Genomic DNA, 19,195 nt, shown 5'->3' with positions numbered 1-19,195 from the left:
CTGCTGACCTTGTTCGCTTAGTTACAAATCAATAACATTTGACATTCAAAATCCTAATTAAAAGAGCTGAATACCCAGACATTCCAGTGTTAACACTTCTGAACTGGGGATAAATGTTTTCTGATTAAGCTGTCTCTGATGAGCTCTGCAAGAAAAAGTGTGGCTACATCTATGACTCATTAACTTTACAAAGTAAGGATTTTTTTTTTGTTATTCCCTTTTAAATGTCAAACTGTTTATTACTATTTATTTCCAGGTATACAGACAACACGGAAATGTATGGCAGGTCTGTCGTTAGCACCATGTGGTGGATTGTGTACAACTATGTTGGTCTGACTGTAAGCTGGACTGTGTTGTAGACGTTCGTGTCTGATACCATCCCAGTCAAGCATCAAGCATCAAGGCTGTGAAGAAAGCTACTGAAAGTCACATCTCAAGTTATACACAATGTCTCAAGTTAAACCAAAACAACAAACAAACCAAATTCTAAAATCTAGTTGAAAATGAATTGAAAACAAAAAACCCAAATAAAGTCTCAACTCGCCAGATGCTCTTCCTGCCTCAACACTCTTATTGTTTTCATCCGGGCTAGGGACCGGCTCCAAGTTGCCCGTTGGTGGCTGGGCGGGGCCACAGCTGGTGGGGTGGGATTCGAACTTGCGGCTCTCTCCATCCCAACCCAATGCTCTACCACTGAGGCACCAGGCCCCTAGATACCAAGAAGATAAATATTAAGTGTAATTCCCATATTTGTGATATTTTATCTGCCCAAGTTCTAGATTTCTCTAGGCTGTTGGCAGTGGGCCTCCGTCCACACTATATGCCCAGAGAGTTCTCACACGCTATGCTGATCGCACTCTATAGTCCCCCCTCCGCCTCCGCATGTGGCGCATGTGATGTCATACACTATCACAGCACAGCCTGACTCCAGACCCGACATCCTCTTTTTCATCTCCCCCCCGGGCAGGTCAGACCACAACCTGATCCACCTCCTGTCGGCCTTCCACCACCAAAACAGCCCTGCAGGGATGTTTCGAGGCCACAGATTGGAAGACACACAGAGTGAGGACATTGATGGACTGGCAGGGTGCATTACAGAATACATGAACACCTGTGATGACATCTGTGTGCCAACAAAAACTGTCCGCTGCTTCCCAAACCACAAGCCATGGGTCACCAAAGACATTAAAGTAATCCTGAATGGGAAGAAGGCAGCATTCTGGTCAGGTGAAGGGGAAGCAGTGAGGGAGGTCCAGACGACCCTCTGCAGAACTGTTTGTCAGACACTGTGACCTGCAGCACAGGTGCTTCCCAGGGGACAGTTCTATCTCCCTTTTCTTTTCACACTGTGTACCTCTGACTTCAGGTACAACTCAGAGTCCTGCCACCTTCATAAGTTTTCTGATGACTCTGCGGTTGGTGGATGTATTTCAGGGTGGAGATATCATTTAGTATCGATCAGTGGTGGACAGTTTTGTTAACTGGTGTGAGCACAATCGTCTCCAGCTCAACATCAGTAAAACAAAGGAACTAGTATTGGACTTCAGGAAGCCTGGGAGTCCTGTCAATCCTGTCTCTACACGGGGAGAGGAGGTGGAGATGGTTTCATAGTACAACTACCTCGGTGTTCACCTGGACAATGAAGAGGACTGGTCAGTAACATACAGGAAATCACATAGCAGGTTCTATTTTCTAAGAAGACTAAGGTCCTTCAACATCTGCAGCATCATGCTGCAGATGTTTTGAGTCCGTGGTAGCCAGCTCCAGCTTCTATGCTGTGGTTTGATGGGGCAGCAATATGAAGGTGGCATATTAATATGAATAAGGAGGGCTGGGGCTGTCCTAGGGGAGGAGCTGGACCCACTGCATGTTATGGGTGAGAGGACAATGTTGTCCAAACTCCTCTCAACTCTACATAATCCCTTCCACCTACTCCACTGCTGGCTGCAGCCTTTCTCCCAGCAGCCAGTCCCCCCTTATCCCCCTTCTGTAAAAAGGAGGGGAACAAAATGGGTAATTGATTATCTACTTAATGTTATTTTAATCTAAATTATTATTTACCTCATCTATCTTATTTTGTGTTTAGTCGCATTTCAGTAGAATTGATTGGTTTCTTTGTCTATGTGATTTCTCCTGGGTTTGGTTGAGGAAAGCTTTTCTTGCAGAGAGGAGCTTTAACAAGGCAACGCAATTTCCCTATGGGATCAATAAAGTTCTTTGAATCTTGAAATCATTATTTACAAAGATTGTTATTGTCAGACGCTATATAAATAAAATTGTGCATTAGTCATTAAGATCCACAGTGATTGGCTGAGGGTGGTGAGCCCACATTTTCCATAAGCCAACTGAAAACCATCTTTACCTCCGTATTGACAGCTGTAGGAGACTCCTAAGGCAGTACTTGTATAACAATCTATGAAGCGAAGTGTGATTGTGGATGTGAAGGAAGAAGAGCCTCCTGATGCACAACCGAGACTTCAGCAGGACGTTTTAAAATTGCAGGATCGTATCTAACTCTTCTACCATTGTAGCGGTAAATATTTAAACATAGCTAGAAACAAAATAACAACCTTAGCTGACATACTGTATTCCTTCAGCGGAGTAACAGAAAAAAAAAAGAACATTTACGCCTGTGCTTGTTTTAAAAGTTTATCAAAAGTGTAGCTAGCACTTTTCCAACGTCCTGCCTTGCTCCTCACCAGGCCGCAATGAGAAGTCAGACTACAGAAGTTGCCTATGCTCCGCACATATCCGATTCCAATTTTCAGTTTGATGTCACAATGGACATAGATACAATTCCACTCATTCCCAGAAATAATACACTAATTAAAATAATAAAAAAGCCCCAGCACCTTATTCCACTCAACAGCAATTTTTTCTTGTTAGCCATAATATTGACTTTTGCTGATTACCAGTCTTGTATCAGTCCTCATTTCTATCTACTAACTTTGACTGACGGTTGTAGCCAAGTTTGTAGCAGTCATCCATAATCTGCAACGTCATTGACCCAATTTCCAGTTCATCTTGGCCACACGTTGAAGTGCCCTATGCTGAACCCAAAGGTGGTCTTATGTCTATATCCCTCACTTGCATAAAAGCATCTGCCCAATGACTGAAGGTAAGTCTATGATGATGAAGTAAGTCTAAGGCATATGTAGGGGTAGAGGGACGTGCTTCTGGTTCTGTATTGATGGGTGGCTAAACATCTGTTTCTTCCCATATGTTGGCTGTCAGAGAGCTAATTTTAATAAATATGACACCACTCTTTGCTCAGTTGACTTCAGCTCTGCAGATACACAGGAAATACAAAAGTGTAATAAAAAAAAGTGTGTTGCAGTGCCACACACATATACTGCCCTGCCTTCACTGGCAGAACAGAGGTCTATTGCAATATACTGTAAATCAACTCCATTTATTTCTTATTGCCGTCCAGCAGGGAGTCTCACTGTAGAGATGCCACTCGTCTGAAGGTAACTGAGGGGACAATTGGTGTTGGTGATAGGAAACAAGGAATTTTGCCTTGGGGTTAGATGGGGGGTAGACTATAGTGGTTATTATGGCTCCTTAAGTTACGGCAGCCTCTTCGCTCTGCTCTGCACTGCCAAGCCTGGGGGGAGTCATCAGCCCTTAATTGCATTTGCACAAAAGTAATGGCCTTTTGAAGGAAGAAAATGGCAGTGGAAGGGTGGGGCGTGTGTGTGTGTGTGCTGGAAATGGATCTTTTTCACAGCATAAGCATGTGGTGAAAATAAGACGTGGACGTAGATACCAAAACTCCTTTATAATACCTGCATTGCATTACACTCTAAGAAATAAGTTGATGCTCATCCTGAAAATTACATATTGGAACAACAGTTGAAAATGCTTGAAATCTTCGATTCTCAATATAGTAAGTAAGCACAGTATGCAGGAACATCCAGATGGTGGTTCTACTGTGTACGTATATGAATAAACATTCAGACATTCCATACCTTATATGCGATGCTGTTTAGGACCTTCATGGCCAGGTCCGACACTTCAGGAAATGGGTCTGCAGCAAGATGTAGCAACACTCTCCAGATCTGAGTGTAAACACTGTTGAAGGAAACACCTGGGGGAAAAAAAAAGCAAAAAAAGGTAAACAAATATATGGATTATATTCCATCTACAAATAATTGATCTGCTGTTTGCCCCCATATCTTCTTTTAAACCAAAACCATTAGGAAAGACACATATACAGTAGATGGATACACCCTTGTGTATGTACCCGTCTACAGTCAGTCCAGTTCATTGCCACAGCTGAGCTGACAGCTACTGTATGTGTTAATGCACAATCATCTCATTAGTATCATGCTACCCACCCCAATCATTTTCCTCTCCTGCAGTTGTCGGGTGAGTTGAGGTGGCAGAGGGAAAATGGCCTCCAGTGTCAGGTAATTCATATCATTAATCAACACACACACAGTTTACAAGCAGCTGGATCTTCTCATCTACTGGAGCTGGGTTGCTGTCAACATTTGCTGTTATCATGAAACAAATGAACAAAGTCTCTCCTGATGTCTGGAGGTTTTCATCATCCGTTGCTATTCTTATGTTCTTATCTTTATGGTGAAGGGTTAATTTTACTAATTGTCACTCCTCAACGTGCCTCCATTATACATTAAGCCTCCATCACTGTCACTCTGCCTTCTTCTAGTTCTACTCTGTCACCCTCTTAATGTCCTCTTGTCTGTCAGCTTCAATCTGTCATCTTTTCCTTCTCCCTCAGTGTATGATGGAGACTGTGAGTAGTACTTTTCAACTGTTGATGTTTCTTATATAGATACCGTTTTACTGTCTGTTGCTGTCTTTCATTCTCCTTGCCACCTTGTGGGTTGCCATTTAAACTCTTATTTTGTTTCTAACACTTCAAACTGTTGTTGCTGATGGTTTCAAATTGATTGCAAAGATGGCTGTTAAAGAGGTAAAGGTACACAAGGATTAAGCCCACTGAATTTTACTTTTGCACCTCACATTAAAATAAATGACCTGTGGATCTCTTTGTTTAATTATAAGGTTGGGCCTAAAAAATCGTGCATTTCATAAGAGAACCACCCACTGTTTATCCACATTCAATTCATGCATTAAAGGGCACTTTAACACTTTAACTTCAACCTGCGACTGTGGCGCAGGAAGGTAGAGCGGTTGTCCACCAATCTCACAGTTGTTGGTTCAATCCCCGGCTCCTCCGGTCACATGTCGAAGTGTCCTTGAGCAAGACACTGAACCCCAACTTAGTTGCTCCTGGTGAGTGTTGGCCAGCTGCATAGCAGCTCCCCCATCGGTGTATGAATGTGTGTGTGATTGTGAGTGTGATTGGGTAAATAAGAAGCAGTGTAAAGCGCTTTGAGTGCCAATAGGTAGAAAAGCGCTATATAAGTACCATTTACCAATTTCAAACTGTCCTCAGACTTTCCTATATTAAAATATTTCTTTGCTTCAGGCTAAAAAACTCCTCCAAATGACATCACCCAAAGGATCGTGGGGAGCTCTGGAAAAGCATTATGACCATGATTACAAACTCCATAGTGTGAGCAACAAGATAAAATAATCTTAACTGATTCTTCCAAGTGATGTCATCTGGAGGCGTTTTTCAGTTAGAAGTCGGGATATTTTATAATAAAGAAGTCAGAGGGAAGCTTAATGGCAATAATTTACTCACCTAAATACTCAAAGTTGAACCAAAAGAAGCAAGTTCTACATTTGTAAAGGTTTCCTTTAAAGGAAGATTTAACTTCAGTGTTTGGTTAGACATTATATCTTCCTACAAAACCTATGGAGAACAGCTTACTCAAAAACTTAAAATCAAAAAGTTCAAGTTGCATTCTTAGACAAAAACAGAACTTGTTTCTTTGAGTAGATGATGGGAAATCAATGAGAGACGACGCTATGAAATGAGGAGAGAAGGATGAAAGGCTACAGGTGGTGAGACACAGAATGATATGATTCAGACCAAGAAGCAATTGGCCATATGGGGGATAAATGGAGAAAAGAAAAACAGGACAGTGATGCATACAAAATGTTAACACAGGTTATTGTCTGAGGTACGGAGGAGATGGGTGAAAAAGGGAACAAGGCAGTAAAGAAAAAAAAAGGAAAAAAAAACACTAAAGCAGGAGAGGGACAGAGAGATGTAAAAACAGAGAAGGCAAAAGTGACTGAAAGGGAAAATGGAGGGAGGGAGTTAAAGAGGTGATTAGGCTGTAGCCCGAGGCGCAGGATATGATTAGTGGTGGCTAGCTGGTGTGCTAGCTGCTGCAGTAAACAGCCAGTTGATAAATGTGAAATATGGTTCCTCTCCCATTTAACTGCTGCGCTACATTATGGGTGCACACAAATTACCACTGCACTGCCTCTACACAGTCCACACGAGAGAACATGACAGCAGATATTACTCATTGGCTGAGCGCTGCACCACTGGCTTGTCCTTACATGACACTTGTGTCATTTCAAGACTAGTGTGGAGTGAAATGGATGTACAGTAGTAAAGATGTTAACCATTGGCTAAATGAATCCACTACATCACAGTTTTACGGTCTCCTCATTCCGTGCAAAAGACATAAAACACTCTGAACACTACAGCAATTTTTGGAGCTTTAAATGGTTGAAGCATAAAATGCATCAGGGCGTGTGAAAGCAGAAAAGAAACCTATATTTTATATATATTTCACATGGAGCTGGGCGGCATAGTTCTGCAGCATCTGTCTACTCAGCAAGGTTTTGGGTTTGTAAGAAGCTATAATCTTTCCGTCTGGAGTTATCAGGTTCTCCCCAAAAACTGTGCAGCTTTGGTTGTGGACATGCTGTGGACATGCTGTGGATGGATAAAGAGAGGTGCATAGAGTGAATGCAGCAGCAAATTAAATCAGTGATGCTCTTTAAATGGGAGTATGCCTCAAATACACTGACAGAGTAGAAATGAATTTGAGTCCCGGACGTTACAAAATCTAAATATCTATGCAGCTATGTTTTAGTTGTGTTTCAGTGTTTCCTTTAACACCCTTATCATGCATTTTGGTACATTGAAATCTCTCCTTGACTGCTGGCTGGATTAATCCTACTGACTGTGGCGATGTCAGTTAAATTTCTTGAACTTTATTGGGTCATGAAACATAGTATTTTTTACAGAATTTACAAAATGGATTTAATTAAAAGGTATTTAGAGAGATCTGTCCCTAATAAAGCACTGACATGAAAACATGAAAAACCTACCAAATTAATTTTCATTCTCAAATGTGAGGTCTGCTATTACCTAGAAGTAGGAAAATACAAAAAATCAACAACTCAGCTTTTAGTTTTAGCCAAGGCTACTTTAACTCTTTTACAAGTGAGTTTGTTCTTACTTTAGTTGTCAGGGCCAGAATGCAGTAACTACACTGTACAAAGTATTGACACTTGAGACACTTGGCTGTTTAACTTAATGTAAAAGCTGTTTTACAGATATTACTCAGTTCTCTTGCATAGTACTTTCTACTGTTAAAACTGATCTCGGAAAGTCAGACGCACAATACAGCACAACTCAGTTTAGACCAAATATGCATTCACTTTGTTTTGCCTTTGTAGGTGAGCAGAAAGCTGATCAAACATCATAATTGGAGGGATGAAACCTGATGACTTAGAGTTTTTGTAGATTTTTGTCTTATGCCATCAATCCTCACAGGATTTATCCTATGACTTTGGTGACCCAACGTCATCGTTAATGATATCGTGTCATATCCCAAAATCTTTGAACGATCATTTCTTAACCATCTTATAATCGGTTTATCTTCACAACAACCATTACAACCTCACAAAGACACAAGTGTAGCTGTTAGTAGTAGTAGTAGTAGTAGAAGGATTTGTAAGAAGACAAAGAAGGAGGAGAAGGAATGTTTAAAAAGTAAATCAATAAATCACTTCTGCAACTCTGAGCTGACTCCCACACATTTTTGTTATTCGGCTGCTTCCCTGCAGGCCAGTGTCCAAGCAGCTGTTGCATTTATTATCTCAATTTGTTCTAAAATGCTACAATGCACAGGCCACTTTACCACTCATTACTTCTTGTTGTTTGCTTGAGGTTTTAGATCATAAAAGTGATAAAACCTTATGCTGCCGTATTAAAAAAAAAAGGAAAAGAAAAAAAAAAAAGAAAGAAACAAGTTAATGCATTTTTCAGAAAAGATGAAAAACAAAGCCCCAAGGGTTTTATGAAGACAACTAAACAAAAGATAGAAGAAAATGAATACACAGCAAAAAAAAAAACAAACAAAACAAACAAACAAACAAACAAAAAACGCTCCACTAAGTTGGATAACTGAATAGAAGTGTCAACGGAGAAATTTATTCAAGACTCATCTGCACCTGAGTGTGTGTTTCAGCCGTTCTTTTACGCTCCTTAACATTGCTACCAATATCCATTTATCGGCTCTGCCCTGCGAGGTGAGTAACAAGCTACAGGGAGGCCATGGTTGGGGCACGGCTTAATGGGCGTAGGGCCAAAATGGCTTTCAAAGTGTTTACACGGGGACTCAGCACTAATGTTAACGGCCCACAATGAGATTAAAAAAAAGGTTTACCTCAACACTCAATGCTACACTTGGTGTAAGTACAGCAAAATTCTTAGTTGGGCTGTTACAGTATCACTTGAAGTAGTTTAAGCTTTGATATCACATGGTTCTGTACCTGTGCCTTAACGTATAAATCCTGACAGTGTGATTAACTCTCCATGAATCCCAGATTAGAAGATGACTCAGGGTGGAGGGAAAGGGACATTTCTTTTTCACTCCCCTTTGCATGGGAGTTTCAAAAATGTAAAACTTTACATAGTAGAATAGTGGATTAAAAATAAAATTTAAGAACAGAGGAAGTGATGGCTCTATCTCCTCAGAGGGGAAAAAATGGAGCAGAGCTGAGTTTGACTGAGCCAGGTGTACCTAAAATAAAGTAACATTCATTTGGGGAACAAATCAAACCAAACACACTGAAAATATAATTTCATTATAGTACCAGAAGCTAATTTGCCAAAACAAACTGACGGTTCTCCAATCCTCAGTTTACTTTTCCATTTGGACCTTTTTTTCCCAAGGTGCCGTGCAAAAAGATCAAAGCAGGGTGACAGGCTGGCTGGGAGATTACAAGGAGTTTGTAACTTAAATGCAACAATACAAAACAAGAGACAAGAGAACGAGGGAATCCCCAGCTCCACTCTTCCCTTTCCTGTGGGGGTGGGAGTGAGTTAATGGCTTTTCTACTTACACACAAACTGCCTGTCGAGATGCATGACAGACCCTGCTGATCACCTGAGAGCACTTTACTGTGTACTAGGAAAAGCACTTTAATGGCCTCAGGTGGCTTACAGGGTCTATCCTGCTGCCCACCGGCCATCCTAGTGCTCTGCTGTCCTGTGCACATCTGCAAACCTTCTTTACACTTATCCTATTCTTGGACTGGGAGCTGTCTCTGTTCTCGCTGTTGTGTTTGAGCGGTTTCAGCCACTCTGGGGATGGCCTGAGGTATCTCTCTTTGGTGCCATCACATTCTCCTTCCACTTTCTTTAAAGTGCAGTGATCCTGGGAGTGTTTGTTCAAGGGTTTTTGTGCAGTTAACCATGGCACACTGTCCCTCAGCTCTGTATGTTTTACAGTAGCTCTCGATAAAACCAAGAGGATCTTTAGCTTTATAAATGCATCAATATTTGGCTACATGTAAAAAAACCTGGAACATCTGTCAGATCACATTTCAGAATGTAGGTAAACATGCCAGGAAAAAGATATCATCTACCCCTAGTTATGTGAGTTTGTCCATATATCTAGATAAGCAACCTCAGTAACATTATGACAGGTTAGAACTCAAGTTTGGTTTGCTGCCCTGATAAACTTTCTGCATAACCATGGTCATCAGAAGACTGGCAATGAAGCTAAATAGCTCAACAGACAGTATCACAGTGCACTGCAGCCCAATCAGCATCCTGAGCAAAGTATTATGCGAGTTTGTGAAATGGGTGAAAAACACCCACACTTCTCATCTTGCCACCCTAACCCTCTAGTAAATGTTCCTGTCTTTCGCACCCCAGAACACACAGGACGCCATAAAACTTTTTTTTTTTTCAGAAAGTTAAACATTTAGTAGAATTTTTAGTTTTACAATGACAGTGTGTTTTGGAATGAAACACGCAGGTAGGCAGCTCATCAGGGTGTTACCTATGAGAGAGTTGAGGGAGGAATATGAGGAGACCCGCCGCATTTTGTCAATGGTCTCAAAGGAAAGGATGTACTCGTCATTGTCTGGGCTCCCGAGGGTGCTGCTGGCGCTGCTGCTGGTGCTCAAGTTACCAGGTGAGAAGGCTGCTGGTCCACCTGGATGGAGTTAGATACACATAACAACCTTAGATCTAATCAGCAAAAAATAATAATGAGCATTCTCACGCGTAAGTAACTGCGATGCAGATGTGTTCAGACAGCTGTTTGTTGGGACCAGCATTACCTTTTTCAACATTTTGAGCTAGAGTAGCTCATAATTTAGATGGGACTACATTGGCCAGCCTTCGCTCTCCAGAGGTGCCATCACAATCTGCCGTTTGTCAAAGTTGCTCAAATGCGTAGGTTTGCCCATCTTTTCTTTGTCCAGCACATTGACTTCAGGGACAAAATGTCCACCCGATGCCTTCTGTTTCCCACCCACTTCCGGGGAACATCAGTGTTATCGAGTGGTCATAATGTGATGGCTGATCGGTGAATTACAGTTGAAGCAAAAGAAAATGTGGCCCTTATTTTGTTGAGAACTACTTCCACTGCTGTAAATGTGCCACATCAACTATGTTAATTATCATTATTGTTGTAAAAAGACAACAACAATATGAATACTCTTATGTCCTTTAAGGTGCAAGGTGCATGCTGTACACAGCCTGTTAAATGCAGGCGCGAGGACTTGCTCATAACTTGATGTCAGCTGTCAGGCTCAGTCTTCTCCTGCACTAGATTCCCTTATCAACATTATTCATGCAATCTATAAACTGACTGCAGGCTGAGAAGCGGAAATGGTGATTGGTAGAGAATGGAAATACACACTGCACTGTGCTTACTGATGATAAACACCACAGCATATTGGAATAAGCACTGGGAATGTGAATTAGAAATGGTGTCGGCAGTAGGTTATGTGCTTCATCAAGTGCCAGTGATTTAGCTCCACTCAGGGCTTACGCATTACTCAGTCTGGCAGTGGTAGACAGAGGGCGGGCAGTTAGCTTCAGCTGTCTGAATCACTGACAAGTGACACAAAAGAGGAGGCTAAGAGCTTAGTGTGGACAGCAGGTCATGTGACCGAGGTACTGTTAATATTTATTGAGATTTAAAATTGTAATAATATATAAGAATCTTCTGCTTAAAATACAGTAAATATTCAAATTATTGTCTATTTTTAGAGACAAAACTATATGTAGTGTTACACCTTCTTCCAACTACGGCCAACTATGTAACCAATCTAAAGGGATCAGTGTGGGTGGAGATACTGCGGTTATATGTAGTTTCTCTGAAGTGGAAATTGCTTAATGACATTACAGTTCCGAGAAATGTCTTAAGCTGTGAGAGATACTTTATACTGAAAGGACAGTGAGTAGTGGTTGAACTGGAAAAGGCAAAAGTCAACGAATCCTTGATGCCTGTCACACAGCTAAGCTGTAATATATGGTACATGCTCTTAACCACCACACGTTTATAGGATACAGACATGAGTGGAGCATTGGAATAAAGAGGATTTTTAATGTTCCTCTTACTTGTGCATGTAAGAGCTGTATTAGAATAACTATCAATGCACCACAAGCCAAATCACCGGTGTATCATTGTGGAACATAATGATACACCAGTTCACCTGAGGACAGCTATTGTGGAAGGAAAAATAATCAAATGTGTTTCTGGTCCCTCCTTGGATAAATATCTTTTACTTGGCTGATGTGGTCTTTAGTCAACCACCGTAGATTAATCTAAATTTCATCATCATCTTATTTCCTTATCATCTTATTTAAACCTACTTTCAAAAGAAGCACTAAAGACACATTGATTTTTTTTGAACGCTCATCTAGATTAAACGGATGATATTGAACTAAAATGAAACTCATCAATCTACACGAAGTAGATGTGTAGGGGATCATTTAGTGCAGGACACGTTAGTGGCAAATCAATGAATCGTCGTCATCCCACAGCTTCAGATAGTGACGCTTTGTAAAGCTTTGGTGTTACTATTGGACGCTCCAGTAGTGTCACCTTTTGATGCCACAAGAACGACTTTATATACACACACAATCAAAAAAAACCCCACATTAGGGTCAGGGGGAAGCGACTTCAGGGTAACGTTACATTACGGTAAGCGTTAGGCACAAAAACTTTACTCCCTATAATACTTTGTTTTTCATATTTTATGTCAGCGATGTAAAATTCAACTGAATAAATAAAGTTATAAACAGAGAATTGTCCATGTCTCAGCACTGATTTTGCTCTCCTACCCTCTTCATTGAGGTTGAGGTTCTGCAGGCTTTTGTTCAGGTTGCGAGCAGTAGGAGCAGCTCGAATGTTGGTGTAGGAGTTGACCGATCGTAGGCGTGGGATGCCCGGGCTGTCCCTTACTGGAGTCAGGTTACCGGGCTCTGAAAAATAAAAACAGGACAACATGCATCAGACCAGGAACTCCATAAGCCATAAACCAATAAAAATTAAACATTGTTGCATTGAGTAAAGTTAGAAAGAGAAACACTTTAACATTTTTAATTGACACTGACCATCAGCACAACTCTTCAGATACCTCTATATGTCTTTTATAAAACTCTTAAAAACTTTGTCAACTTCTTTTTTTTTTTAAGGGGGAATCATGGGGGAAACACTAAATTAGTGTCATTTGCAAATAACACTCTGCTTTCAATTGGTTCCACTTTGGCCAAACCAGATCAATCTAGGAAATTATACAATTGTAAATTTGGTGCTTTGACCTCCTCCTAGAATTTGGACCCGTTTCCCACAGTAAAGAAAACACAGGGAGCCACAAAACCCTTTTGACATTTAAAATGAAATAGCACTGAATATAACGTTGCGTTTATGCTTTGCACTAACTAAACTATAATGTGTTGCATTTATGGAATCAATGAACGACCGCAGAGAAAACGAAATTACATTTCTGCCTGCAACAAAAATATTTTGTAGTCAGAAAAAAACTTTCATCTTTATACAGAATCGCAAGCTTCCATCTGTGAGGCGTTTACATGTTTGCTTTTAATAAAGTTCATGTTGGGGAAAAACCTGCTCACAAACATATGTGGATCCAAAGATCGACAGGACTCCAAGTGTATACTTTTTCATGTTCACATAAACGTCGGGGATATCACTCCACGTTTCAAACTCGGGGAGGTTTTTCAATATCACGCCATTTGTGATTCTGAGCAAGAATGGCCTTCTGACGGGGAACATCTTCAAGGTCAACTGATGTCTTTGTCGGCCAGTTCCATCTCAAGATCAGGTTGACTTACACCTGTCAATGCAGTCGTATTCAACAGGAATGGATCGATGCTTAGCGGAGTGACAGGGAAGGACAATGTAGGTTCTTCCTCTCTGAACTCCGAGAATCGTCTCCCAAACGATGTTTGCATTGCGACGAGTGCAGAATGTAAACACTCTGAAATTATCACGTGAGCTTTTTGGGGAAGTGTGACAGTGTACCTTTCTGTACATCTCTGCCAAGCACTGTCAACTCGTAAACGTGCGAGTGCTGATGGATATGAACTTATTTTTTAGACCAAATAAACTAAACTAAATTGAACTGAACTGTAGAAGTGTTTAGTGAGTCTGTGTCACAGTTATACAAGTATATTACTATTAAAGCAATGTAGCAAACTGTAACTTTATGTATTCAAAGGCTTGGTTCAGTGCTTTGCAGAAGCTTCTTGGACAGCAGTTGGCCTTACATTGCTAGCCTGGTCCCCATTCCTGTCAACTAAAATGTAACCAAATACTAAGGAGCTGCCTTAACCATATTCTTTAAAACTCCATAATGACTTTTCTGATGGTTTGTGGTCGACCCAAGACCACAGAAACACTTGGAAAACAACATACATCTCCTATAAATGAAACCAATTACTTTATGTACCTTTGCAGTTTTGCCTTTTTTCAGAGGTCTAGTCAGTTTGCAAACCTCCTTACAGTACCTGAGGTGTTGGCTGGTGATGACACTGTGTAGTTCTTCTCTTCTTCTATGAACTGCAGGGCAACTGTACAGAAGTTACTTTCATATTGGACTACGAGGTGACTCAGGGCTACCACCAGTTCCTGTCAAACACACACAAATGAAACAAAAAAAAAAAATCAAAAACATTACGATCATTCATGATTCATTAATTCATACTTTATTTTGGGTTTTTTAAGCCGGTTGGGATTTTTCAGGTATTAAGTTAGAAGGAAGGGTAGCTCACACTTACACCCTGTCAAATGCATATAATAATCTAATAATCAGCATGTATCTTGTGCGTCTGTGGCTGTTTTATAATGACCTTGCGGACCACAGGGCTGCCATCGTTTATGAGCTGGGCCAGCATCATGGCGACATTGTGGTCAATGGTGGTGGAGTGATCCGTCCTTTCTGCAGAGTTCCCCACAAACGTCCCAAGAGCAAAGACAGCTGCACACCTCACCTGCAGCAACACAAACACAGCACTTTCAACCTACTCTCCTACTGTTCAATGGTTGTAAAAGCACAAGATTTGTGATTGCGGTTGAATAGTTTCTTTTTCTCTTTTTTTTTTAATCGCTATACACCAATCAGCAACAACATTAATACAGGTGGTCCTTATAATTTCATGGAGAAGCAGCTAAGAAGTCTGCAGCTACACAGGCTACACAGGCCAAGTATTGGCCTACAAATACATCTACCACAAATGTTTCAATGTTTGTGAGACCAGTGGATGAATGTTGTGGTAATTCTGGTTCAGTTTTCTCTATGTGTCTCATTATAAAATGCTTAGGAGTAAGTCATTCCAGTCTCTGCCCGCTACATTTGTATTTAATCTAAGCTTCCCGGTGCAAAGAACTGTTTGGTGTTACACAAAACAAAACATTATTTTGCAGGCACCGGGATGCATCACCGCCAGCTTTAGTGATGCTTCAGCAAGCAGCTGTTGCTTTGATATGGTTTGATTCGCTTCAATCAAAATGATCACCTGAAACATTTCAAATCAACATATTGTAATTTTCTCTGCCGAACCTGAAAAATTAGAAAACATAAATATAATACCAGAAAGCTTTATTTTTCTCACTCAGGCATCTGTACATTCCTTAATGGACTGCGATATATCATTCATATAGGCTATTGTACCATTATCACCTGTACAATCTAACACAGTATAATTCAAGACCTTTTGAATAAATTTTTAAAAAAATTCTTCCAAATAATTAGTTTTGTTGGGGCTATGTTAAGGTCACATTTACTAATTGTGTTGCATTGGCACAACTCAATACACATCTATGACAATGGTTTGGGTTATTTTGTGAATAAAATGTTGAAAACCAGCAGAGATTCGGTACTACTTTATGCATCTGACTGAAGAAATGACTTGTAACTTGAGTAGTATATGTTGGTTTACAGAATGTGCCCCCTGAGTTTTGCTTAATATACAGTTCTTGTTAAACCATACAGATAGTTAATCTTTGAAATTGATGTAATGTAGGTAATTCTAGTCTATAGTAATATAGGAATAGTAACAAGGGAGTTTCTATGCAACATGGGTACCAGGGACATGGCAGTTACATACACCACTTATTGCCCTGCGTGCAGCAGAAGGACCTGAATACTTTATCTCAAGTAGAAGTATCAGAAAGTAAGTCACCTTACTGTTAAAAAGTGGATGGAAATGTACCTACCACCACCACCACTAAGCATTCTAAACATCTATCTTTTGCCTCAGTATAACTTATGGCTTTATTAAGAGATGGGGAGAGATACTGAAAAAGAGAATTGTGGTAAAGGTATTTGCAAATAAATAAAGCAGTATTAGTGGCCAGTTATGATGCATATGAATATTTTTTAGAAAAACAAAAAACTCAACAAAAACATTAAACAATCTATACGTTTATTTCCTTTAAGTGAGTTTGTGTCTGTGTTGCACTGAGTTACAACGTGTGACCTACCACAGTCTTCTTATACCATTAGATTTCTTGCACTTAATTTAATGCTCTGCTTTTACTTTCTCTTTCCGTTCAATTACTCATCCGTTTCGTCTCTCATCTCTACGGGGCGTTTGGAGAACACACAGCATCTGAAGTGTCTCAATCAAACACCCAATGGGAACTTTAAAATACAAATCGTTTCCTGTAAATGTGCAATTGCGATGCAATTTGATGTAGTCAATTATAATCAGTCACTCTCAGTCTCCTGTGGCCTTAAACAACGTTTATTCTAAACACTAAAAAATTCCTCATGTAAAATAAATGAACAACTTGGAAATGCAGCTCAAATTAGTCTGTTAGTGTGTGGGCACCAACAGACTTGTTTGTAGACCTCAGCTTCAACCCCTATGTCCAAAGCAGCTGTCTGGCCAAGTGAGGGAGGAAGTTTCTGCTGGAAGCAGATGTTCTTTCCGTGTGCATGTGTGTGAGAGCATGCAAATGCGAGCAGTGTGTGAGTGGGGGCAGCAAGTGGTCTGGCTGAACTGCAGGGTAAACTCTCCGTCACTGTCCCAGCGGTCCACACATGACCCTGTAAGATGCCGACTGTCCACGGCGCAGTGTTTTTTCTTTCCCAAAACTGGTTCTCGTAAGTCTCGTAATTGTGTACACTGAATAAACCCGTTAGTTCTGCAGAATGTGTGGGCACTCGTTTTTTACCTTTGATGATAACTGAATGTGAATCCTAACATAATAACAATGACATTAAATTAGTACAATAATTATTGAATTAGCAGAAGTCACAGAAATTTTGTAACAGAAACAATGTATAAAAAGCTACAGTAAAATAATAGAATTCTATCAGGGCAAACGTTTGAGGGATAACACTGCACACTCAAACTTAGAAGCCAAATCAGAATTGATGGACATTATACCCTGGAAGGGGTTTTTCAAAAGCCAATTTACGTTTCCAAAATTCAGTTTGTGTGTAGGTGTAAAGCTAACATATGTAGAAAAAGCCATGCTGTGTGGACTTTATGTTAGAACTGTTCGAGGTCATGCACCTGCTACAAACAGTAGGAGAAAAATATTGTTAAAAAGCCAATTTAGCAAACCATAAACCAGTGAAAAAGGTTGATGGAGGCAAGCCTCAGGAACCGGCCTACAGTTTAACAAAGAGAATTTATGTGTTTAAACTAAATGAATTAAATATTAATTATTCGGCTTTGTTTTGCAATGAAGGCTGTGGCATGATGAAAACAAAATTAAAGTGTTGTCTTTGTCTCTTCAAGATCAGCCTGAGTCTTGAAATAAGAAGCAGCTAGCAGAAAAGAAAAAAAAAGAAACATTTTGACTAAGGTAAAAAAAACTGTTTTAATCAAATACAAATGATGTTAGACATTATGACTCCTCCTAATATGGCTTCTTGATTTGGCCTTTTAATCGATTTAACATAATTAAAACACTTTCTCATCCTCAAATACACCTGAACCCTGGTGTTAACCGCTCACCTCAGGGATGGGATCTGAGAGCAGAGTGTAGAGCTTCTCATGGGCGCTGTCCCGGACTCCACACCAGCGCGCCGGGTCAAAGTTCTGCCAGATACGACCCAGGCAAATGGCCACCCACTGGCGAAGCAGGGGGTGAGGGTCTGACAGCTGCTCCAGGCAATTGGCTATTAGGTTGCCCTGCAGACAGGCCTCCTGATTTGGGAGAGAGGAGGGCGAGAGGTGAGGGAGGCAGGAAGGCTGATGTAGAATAATGAGTGTAAGGGATGTTCACATGGTTAAATGAGCACTTTGTAGTATGGAGTTTTAAAAGGGGGGGGGGGTACTAGTGGATGAGCACATTCAGGAAACTGAAAATGATTTTAATGACTGTGAGTTATGAAGCAATAACAGTGAAAAGGCCATTTGTGTTGGACAAAATCAGTCCCCTGAGTCATACTTTGTCCGATTGTCTATATACAGTTGATGCTGGACCTGGACAAACTGTGTTGGTCCACAGTGACCCGCTAGTGTTTTCTATTTAATAAGAGTAAGATATCTGCGTCATATACCTGTCTAACCCTCCTGAGCAACACAGACGGCTCCAGGCTGGGAGCAGACTTGAAACTCATTAGCCAGTTAGTCACCGCTAACCTGTAACCTCACACTGTGCAATAGAGAAAGAGCTGATGAGCTCTGCAGCAGTATGACTTACTCCTCTGAGCCCCTTCAGTCCTATTCAGATCTTTTCTGTGAACAAAAGGTAATTGGTCTATCAAGGTTTGAAGCAGACCAGAGTTCAATGGAAACGACTCAAACCCTTTGAGGACTTTTATTTTGATTGATGAATTTTGTGCGCAGCTTGGACAGGTACATTCATTTCTTGTTTTCCTTTGCTTTTCCTTCTTCGTTCCTTAAGGTGAAAGTACAGCACTTCATCCGAGTGGGAGGGACATTAAACTTTGAGAAGAACAATGTGTGATGACAATGACAGCAGGAACAAATCGAGACCAGTAAACAAGACCAGTAACAAGCCCTGGGTGGAAAGGCCTGCGCTAAATGGTAAAGTCAATATGGTCGGTCCAAAAAACACACCTGTGTTCAAATATACAAAGGCCTGCATTGGTGGAGTGGACTTGCTTGGGGTAGTGGTGAAACAAGATTGTATAGTTTTGGACCTGCTCTTTGAATAATAGATCATTGTCTTTAAATTCTCAAATATTAGAAACACTATGACATAAATACACATACATTTGCTTTTTAACAGAAATACTGTTTTTAATCATTATTAATGAAACCCAACAGTTCCTGCAGACGTTTCAGATTAAAAGCCAACAAGGAAATTATGGCATTTGGTTTGGGTTCATAATCTATCTAGTATCTTCTTATAATTAGGGAAATAAATGTAATTTAATTAATAACATGCTTTGGGATTAATAATTGCCTTCAATTTTTGCTGTAAAAGTATATTTAAGTTCCAATGCAATTTGGCAGATGAGTGAACCAAAGAATATTTGAATGACTTCAAAGTTCAAGGTCTATTTTGTTTCAGAGTAAGACCTTTTTTTTCCCACT

The 19,195-nt window shown here is 40.4% G+C and overlaps 1 protein-coding gene across 4 annotated transcripts in view; it reads right to left on the bottom strand.

Annotated features, from left to right (window-relative positions):
- rptor (regulatory associated protein of MTOR, complex 1) overlaps window positions 1–19,195 on the bottom strand; it is a 142,440-nt gene that overhangs the window by 29,427 nt on the left and 93,818 nt on the right. For all 4 annotated transcript variants that reach the window (XM_067498392.1, XM_067498389.1, XM_067498390.1 and 1 more), the window contains 6 exons: window positions 17,645–17,836; window positions 14,525–14,665; window positions 14,183–14,303; window positions 12,494–12,634; window positions 10,197–10,352; window positions 3,972–4,090 (listed from right to left, as the gene is read on the bottom strand). In XM_067498392.1, coding sequence (XP_067354493.1) covers window positions 3,972–4,090; window positions 10,197–10,352; window positions 12,494–12,634; window positions 14,183–14,303; window positions 14,525–14,665; window positions 17,645–17,836 — 870 coding nt within the window. The remainder of the gene's footprint in view (window positions 1–3,971; window positions 4,091–10,196; window positions 10,353–12,493; window positions 12,635–14,182; window positions 14,304–14,524; window positions 14,666–17,644; window positions 17,837–19,195) is intronic.

The sequence above is a fragment of the Channa argus genome, chromosome 3 (assembly GCF_033026475.1).
Source record: "Channa argus isolate prfri chromosome 3, Channa argus male v1.0, whole genome shotgun sequence".
Classification (NCBI taxonomy): domain Eukaryota; kingdom Metazoa; phylum Chordata; class Actinopteri; order Anabantiformes; family Channidae; genus Channa; species Channa argus.
Note: the sequence above shows the minus strand (reverse complement) of the source record. Positions and strands in the feature narration are given on the sequence as shown.